General features: G+C 61.5%; 1 protein-coding gene across 1 annotated transcript; it reads right to left on the bottom strand.

Moving 5' to 3' along the window:
- Window positions 1-1,880: 1,880 nt before the first annotated feature.
- LOC145522498 (uncharacterized) lies at window positions 1,881-5,754 on the bottom strand. Its single transcript, XM_081531179.1, has 5 exons — window positions 5,509-5,754; window positions 5,323-5,424; window positions 3,888-4,142; window positions 3,322-3,356; window positions 1,881-2,674 (listed from the first exon to the last, which is right to left on the bottom strand). The coding sequence occupies exons 1-5, from the start codon at window positions 5,752-5,754 to the stop codon at window positions 2,593-2,595; spliced, it is 720 nt and encodes a 239-aa protein (XP_081387305.1). The 3' UTR covers window positions 1,881-2,592.
- Between the last annotated feature and the right edge of the window lie 2,398 nt (window positions 5,755-8,152).

Here is an 8,152-nt window from a genome sequence, read left to right on the forward strand (position 1 = left end):
ACCCCGCACCCTGCCAGAACACAGCCCCCTGCTGGGCTCTGGTCTTCCAGAACGGAGCCAGCCTGGTAGGAAGCAGGTTTCTGGAAGTCACTCTCTGGCAATCTGTCTCAGTTTCCCCCATACAACTCTGAACCCTGCAGAAGGAAAGAAGAGACAATGGTGGAGGTGGGAGAGGGGAGTGGTTGGGAGCCTTGTTAGCCAAGACAGTGGCTCTAGGGGAGGTAGTTTTCAAGGGTTCTCCAGGTGTAACCAGCAGGCTCACCCCAAGGGCTGTTGAGATGTAGATGGATGGGCACACCCACAGATCTGCATGCTAATAGGAACCTGGGCCCCTCCACGGCAGGGGACAAAGATCCTCCCGGAGATATGTCTGGGAGATCTTTCCCAAAGCCTCTCCTCCAAGCAGGGAGAAGCTTTACTTAGCGTCCTTAAACAGAATCCTGAATTCCCTTTTCCTTCTTGTCTTTGGGGAGCAACACGGGGCACTAGCCTGGCCCCAGGCAACCAAGGAGCAGGCTGGGGTCTGAGGAGAGGACTGTAGCTATGGATTCTGCTCTGACCAGCCTTGGAGATACAAGTGACCATAGGTAAGAGCGCAGGGTCACCGGGTTCTTAGGTGTTCTCCTGACTAATGTGGCATCTCTGCGGAGACACTCAGTCTCTGTTCTCACCTTTGCAACTGCTTAGGGAGAGGATACAGAGAACGGCCAACAAGGCCAAATCCCCTTCCAGCCTCCCTTACTCGGTGCAGAGCTGGGCGCGGCCCCTCCCCTGCGCCCGCCTCAGCCTGGCTAATGGGAATGCGGCAGGCCCTGGTGCCGCAGTGCCGGGGTGGGGCCACGACTGCCACCCCAGCCGGGGTCAAGCCCCAGGACCCTGTGGCACGTCTCCAGTTTCAACTCAGGGGGGCTCAGGCTGGGGCCCTGGGAAAGCAGGGTCTGCCTGCTCTGCGGAAATCGGGGACAAGAGGAGCCAGGAGTGTAGTAACCAACAAAAACCTCATTTGAAAGGTTCAGAGGGAAAACCGAGGCCTGTGGTTTAAGAGAAGTCCTCAAGCAACCTCCCCCTACCGTCCCTGGGCGGACAGGGTTGGGGGAGGGGACCCAGCCTTGACTTTGAAATCCAAAGGCACAGAAATCCACCTGGGGAGTGGGAAGATGAAGATAAGGTCCCCAAGGAGGCTGGTCCCCATCTCCCACTTTGGCCTTGAGTGAGCTCCTGGCAAAGAAAGAAGCCCCCAGAACTGGCACAGGTCCAACCTACAGGCCAAGTGGGTAGGCCTGTCCCGCTCACAGTGCCACCAAAGTGCTCCAAATACTTGAGGGTCTCATGTATCTGACACACCCTACAAGGTCTCCACTGACAAACCCTTCCTCGGTGGTCGCAGCCCCACCATCCTGCACTGTGCTAGGACAGTCTTGACACTTGGGTCTGTTTCCCTCCCTCAGTGCAGATGCCTTGAAACACAAACCAGGTCCCCTTTTCTCCTCTAGTGCTATGGGCTTCCAAGAGGTCAAGAGGTTGAACCCTTCCAGATCCCAGTCTTAGACCATCCAGAAGCCCAGAGGCTCTCCACTTCTACACAACAATTTTGGAGTCCTGGATCCCAGCTGGGTCCCCCGCTTCTGGCAGGGATGGGACTAATGTCCCCGAGGTCCAAGGGGCAGTTGGGGCTCTCGGACATGCCCAGGGCACGGTACCTGTCGTTGTTTCTCCCCAGAGGTCCTAGGGGAGGGGCCAAAGCTGCTTCCCTCGCTGCCCTGGATGCCAGAGCATCCACCATTAACACAGAGGCAGGAGCTGTGTGAGCTCCCAGGCTCCATTAGCCCAGTTCGAAAAGGGAAAAGGCATAAACGAAATTCTCACAAGTGAGACTGGTACCTTAGAATTTTTTCTTTTTTTACTTAAGACCAACTCCAGAGGTTCCCCATTCACTCCCAGTAGCCAGGGACAGGACCTCCAGTGTTGGAGGGAGGTCCTGAGCAATAAAGAGACCAGCAGCGGAGGCTGCGGCTCAGCAGCCAGGATTTGAACCAAGAACCAACCTCAAGGGGAATTCACTGGTCAGTTGTGGCTGAGAGCTGGGCGTGGGGCCTCCGCCTTCCTTTGGGTGCGCTCGGCCCCCAGTCAGGATAGATTTCTTTCTCGGCTGGAAGAACTGCCCACTCTGTGCCCCGATGGGCCCACTGCGGGCGGGGCAGAGGGTGGTGCACACCCGGTTGAGTGAGCCCAGTGACCCAGCCAGAGAACCAGGGGCATAACGCAGACATGCACCACCTGGCCCCCGGGAGGAAATCAGGCTTTTAATCCTCAAGAGCTTTGCGAAGCCGGGCAGAATACAGAGAGGCTCGGTCCCCACCTAACTTGATGAGGTTGATGGTGGGGGTGGGGAGGTTGATTAGGGCACCGCCGGCTTCCAGTTTCCTAATCGCCCTGAGCCTGTATTAGCACTCCCAGCCCCTGGCGGCTAGGTCTATACACAGTGTAGGGATGCCAGGACTAGGGGAAGGGAAAGTGAGTGGCTCGGCCTGGAGGGGGCCGCGGAATGGGGACGATCCTTGACTCCGGGGTGGCACCCTCCCAGCCGAATTCTTAGGATGCGCTGCCGGTGAGGCCAGGAGACGCGCTGTCCAGCCGCCCACCCAGGGCAGAGCTCAGGGGCCTCGGTGGCTGGCTAGCTCAAACAGGGATGGGAGAAGGGGCGAGGGGGAAGTGTGTCTCAGCCGCGTGCTCCGAAGCTCCCAGGATGGGTGGCAACGATGCAGAAGGGAGCCAGAGGTCCGAGAACGGATTGCCCCCTAAGACTGGGCGGGGCCGCCCTGGGGCCACAAAAGCAGTAACGACTTGCAGTGATGCCCAGAGAAGAAGCTGAAGAAACCAGCTCTCAGGGGAGGAACTCCCTCCCGGCGCCGGTTTGCAGCCCTCCTCCCAGCCTTGCGCTTCCACCCGAGCCCACCAGGGCGGCGAAACGCCGACGCGACCCCTGCTCGATTCCCCAGGGAGGTGCGTGAGCCACCGCGGATAAGCACCTCGCTAAATCCCAGCCGCACTCAAGCCGCGCTGCCGCCCCGACTCCGCGGCACAGCCCTGGGCGCACGGCAGGGTCCGCTGGGGGCCCCAGGACCACGGGGCCTCGTGGGCGACTCCGCTGGAAGGCTCGGGAGAGCCAGGAGGCCGCACTGCCGCGTCATTCCCGAAGGCCGACCTGCGCGGCCGCCCGCCCGCAACTTGGATCTAGCACTGCTCGCCCCGGGGCGCCCGTGTCCACCTTCCCTTCTCTGCCCGTCGCTGGCCCCACCTGGCCCCGCCCCGGACACTCACCTGCGCCGGCTCCGGTCTGGGCTCTCCGCCGCCTCCTATCTCCGAGAAGAGTCCACACCGGAGAAACAAGGCAAGAAGGACACCCTGGTTCGGAGTGGGCAGATGGACGGAACCCAAGGAGCTCCCGGCCCACCGAAGGCGGTGCCCCGAACCTCCAGAGCGCGACGCTGGAGGAGGCGGCGCCCGAGCGCGGAGCCCGGCGGGGGAACAAAGAGGAGCCGGGATGGGGCCGCGCGCTTCCTGGGTGTCGGGTGACAGGTCTGCGGGGGGAAGGCCCTGGCCGGGCCACCTGAGGAGGAGCAGCCTCCGCCTGGCTGGCAGGGTAGGGTGGGAGAGGCAAGGAGGCCCCGGAGCCCGGGAAAACCGTGCGCAGGGTGCCCTGGACGGCGCGGCCGGAGAGAGGCTCGCGGGCTCCGGCGCAGAGGTGCAGGGGCTACATCGAGTGCAGGGATAATGACTCTGGGAGGTTCACGGCCCCCTGAGCCCCGCCCGCCCCCTGCGCCACGCCATTGGCTCAGGTGCCGAGAGGCGGGGGAGGGGCAGGGGGCGGGCAGGAGATGATTCACCTTGAATGTGGCTCCGGTTGGTGCACAGCGCAGGGCACGCCCGACCGGGACTGCGGAGACGCTGGGAGCCCCGCCAGCTCGCCCAGCTCTGGACCCAAGGGGTCTCGCCGCCCGCCCTCGCTCCTTGCCTCCTGCCTTCAGGCCAAGGTGCAGCTGGCCGAGGTGCGCCCCAACGCCCGGCCACCCCATCGCCCTCGGAGCCGGGAGATGGCCGAGGTGTGCGTACGGTAGCAAGCTTGGAAATCCGATCCTGGACTGGGGGAAGGGAAGTGCGTTTGGAGCTGGGACGCACTGTGGGGCCACTGGACGGGTCTCCGCAGTCTCCCCGGCAGAAAGGTGCGCAAGCCTGAGTTGTCTCAGCGGACCCGCCGGGAGCGCAGGGCTGGAGTGGGTACGAGGGGCTTACGCCACGTCCTCACGCACCTACACTCGGGCAGCTCCGCGGCCCCACAGGTGTCTGGCCACTGCCGCCGCCGCGAACAAAGGCTGCCTGTCCCAGAAGGGGGAGGGGGAGGGAAGCCGCCCCCAGACTCGTTCCCACCCCTCTTCTCCCCCGCCCCCTTTGCGGCAATGGCTCCCCCAGGAGGGGGCGGAGCAGGCCAAGGCTGGGGCGCGGACGCGGATTAGATCCTTTTCAGCTGTCCTTCGCTCAGGTAGCACGCGGAGCATTCTGAGGGGGGGGGCAGGGGCTAGGAGACTCCCAGGCTGTCAGCGTCGAGGTGACCTCTTCCTCCTTCCCCAGCATCCTAACACCCGAGCGCCCCCAATCCTTGCTGTTATGGGCTCTCTTCTCTGCCTCAGCCCCTCCTGGCTGCCGCAGACGGCAACCGCAGGACAAAACCAGATTAAAATAAAACGTTAATCCGTCCTCCTCCGTTTCGGGCCCTAGTTCTCCTGATCGAACCCCGTCTGTCTGGCGGTTGAGAAGCGACAATCTCCCCCGCCCCAGCGGAAAAGGATGCACCTAGCCGAATCCCTACCAATTCTAAACGTCTCTTGTATTAAGATTGAAGATAGCACCAGGCCCTAGGCTCGAGTGAAGGGCGTAGGGAGTGGGAGGGAGGGGGATGGGGTGGAGGGCTACTGTCCTCCGTACCCCCGCCCCTGCGGAGCCGGGAGGGGCTGAGAAGGCGGTTGAGGTCCGACTCCTGGGCGGGGCCTGCTCAGGCCCCGAGTGTCGCAGCCAGAGGAGGAAGCAAGACCCCCAATCCCAGGCAGGCTGCCTTGGCGAGTCGCCGGGCTTCGATGCAGCCAGAGATGGGGCTTCAGTGAGCCAGGGCCGGGACTGGGGAGACGGGAGCAAGGCACGGGGCCCAACAGGCCAAAGCGGGGGAGGAGATTGGCTCCATATTAAGCCCTCCCCAGCCCGCACGGATTCCCTCACGCAGCCAGGTCGTCTTGAGCTTCCCTGGCTGAGTCCCCATCTGCGCCCTACCTGGTCCCCGAGGACTGTAGGATGCTGGTGGTAAGCGCACGGTGTGCCCAGGACCGCAAAGCGGTAGCGCAGGCCCCGCCGGCTTCGAGTGGCCCCCGCGGCCTGCGGCGCCCCCCTTTATAGAGCGCGCCCCGCCCCCCGTGCGCGGCGCGCCCCGCCCGGGCCCATTCACCTGCTGTTGAGAACCGGACACCGCGCGGCGCAAAGCGAGCCACCCGGCCGCGCGGTCCGGCCGTCGGGGCTGCCGGGGCGGGGGCGCAGCCGAGACAGATCCAGTTTCCACCTTTTCTTAAATGCGCGGCTGAAAGTCGAGACGGCCCCGGCCTCGGGAGCCAGCGTTGCTTTCTCCCCCTGTGGCTCTTCGAGCACCCTGACGCCCCCAGCCCCACTCGGGGAGGGGCAGCGAAACTGCACCCGCAAGGACTCATACATATTTTAGGGAGTAAAGCCCGGCCGGTAACCCGAGCTGGACCGCGACGGTGAGGGGGCGGCCCCTGGGGACCCGATACCCCGGATCCCTTTCGGCTCTGGGCGACCTCAGGTCCTCACTTTGTTGCCCTGTCCCTCGCACCCCATTCCTGCTTCTTGCCTTCCCTCAGCAGGTCCCCCCGTCTTGTTCGGCCCGAGCGGCAGCGTCCTCCCGCTACAGAGACCCTTTCGTCTTTGCATCCGTCATCATCCGACTCAGCCCGAAGCCGGGCATCCGCGACGTGTAGTTTTGAGTTCCTCGACCCTTGGGTCAGGCTCAGGAAGGACCCCAGAACCTTTAGGAAGGACTGCTTTGCTTACTTCACCCTGGAGGACTCGGCTCCCTTAGCTCCGACCCGGGACACGGCCCCTTTCTCTCGGAGTGTCGACTTGCGTCTCCGGCCATCTCAGTTCTTTCCTGGCCTTGCCCCACTCTGCTTCCCTAATAACCCCCAACCTCGCCCTCTCCATGGCAGTTCCCCGTTGTGATAAAGATGCTGGGCGAAGAGCATCCATCCTGCCTTGGCCTCGCGCTCTCTTCCCGTTCTACAAGGCAGGGCTGGCGGGGGTGGGGGAGGCAGGCGTCCGAACCCCACCTAGACCCTCCCGGAAGGGGGCAGTTCTGTCGCTGTTACTGGCCTGGCTCCGACTGGCCGCCGCCCGGCACGGACCCTGGCTCTCCGCCCCAAGACGTGGGTAACTAGCATCCCCCAGTGAGACCCAGCCCCGGCTTCAAGTCCTTCTGCGCTCTAGATACCAGGTGGGCGTTTTTCGGTGATTCACTTCACTGCCTAGAGCCTCAGTTTCCCCGTTTCCAAAATGGGTCGAGTGACTCTCACCTCTCCGTAGGATAAAAAGAATGCTCGCGTAGGCTCGCCGGTATTTCGTGACCCGTATATCTCTACAAATTACAGACCCCCCGTGTTATCACTGTAGCGGACCTTGCATCCCCGCCTGCGAGATGCCTTCCGGGTGCCTCACCCCGCAGCCGCATCCCAAGCTCCTGGTGCCGCCCCGGGAGATCTCGCCACCACCACCCACTCCTTGTCAGGGCCTCGTGCTGGGGGGCTCCAGTCCTCTGGAGCGGGGGCGGGGGCGCAGCGCTGTCTTTCGATCTTGGCCCAGGCCCAGCCCTCGGGGCTTTGTTCTAAAATCTTAGATGTGATGTGCTTCGTCGACTCGCGCAGGGATGTTCGAAACCCAGTTAATCCCCCGACATTTTTCGAAAAGCATTGTGTTTGTGTGTCTCTGCGTTTTTTCTTCGGGCAGTGCGCCATCTCTGTAAGGTTCTCAAAGGGCAGGGAACCCCGGAGATTAAGCTCGGGCTGGGGTGTGGGGCCGGAGGCAGACAGTGAATGAGAGGATGGAGAAAAAACGAGAAAAACAAAATGAAAAGCGATCTCGTCTTAGGAATCTGTCTAGCTTTTTTAAAAAGTGAGGGGGAAAAAATATACAGTGGTTATATAGCCTGGAAAATATTCTGGATGTTAAGTGAAAACCGCAAAGGACATATGGGTTTCTGTTTGTGGAAAAATATAAATGAGGGGGTATCTAGGTGTCGTTTATTTTATGCGCAGAAAGTCTCTGCCGGGAGACCCAAGACCCAGCAAATAGGGGTGGTTTCCATGTAGGAGAACTGGGGGCCAGAGGGCAGGGGGCTTTCAGCTATATGTCATTCTGGATTATTTGAAGCCTATGTGTTTATCACATGCTTGTACTACAGTTTCAATTAAAAAAGCAACTTCAGGAATTGGTTTTATAAAAATCTGATTTGAGATGTTGAAGCCTGGAGTAGTCAATCACAGAGTGAGAGAGCTGAGCCCCAGAGATGGTGAGCTGGGTCTAGGAGAGTGGAGGGATGGGGTGGAGGGGGCGCCTTGGGATTCTCTGCCCAGGGGCGACACAGGTCCAGAACTCCTGCTCAGAGTAAGGGTGGAGGGAAGCTAGAGGGCACGGCCTGTGCAGTTTTGCAGCATTCCGTCTCCTACCTTCCCATCAGCTGACACCTGGGCTGACTTCGGCCCCCACATCGCGAGGCTTGAGTGCTCACCCCAGAGCTGTCCTTGACTGGAGTCAGTGGAGGCAGCTGCTGGCCGGCATAGGGGACTGATCTCTGAGTGGGAGCTCAGCACAGCCTCCATTTCCTCTTACCTGAAATAAACTGAGAACACCTGCCACATGTTCTTTTGGAGGCTACAAGGAGAAGATTGGTTCATGGCCCCTGGAGAGGAGCCCTGTGGGCCAGAGCTAGGCCAGGGTTCCTCCAGGGCTAGAAACCTAGCTTCCCACCCCAACCTGAGGCTGGGGGATGGCTGCAGGGATCCAGGGCTTGGGAACTTCGAGGTTCTCAGCAGAGATTGTA

This window comes from Giraffa tippelskirchi, chromosome 10 (assembly GCF_054371585.1).
Source record: "Giraffa tippelskirchi isolate mGirTip1 chromosome 10, T2T-mGirTip1v1.2.pri, whole genome shotgun sequence".
In the NCBI taxonomy this organism is placed as follows: Eukaryota; Metazoa; Chordata; class Mammalia; order Artiodactyla; family Giraffidae; genus Giraffa; species Giraffa tippelskirchi.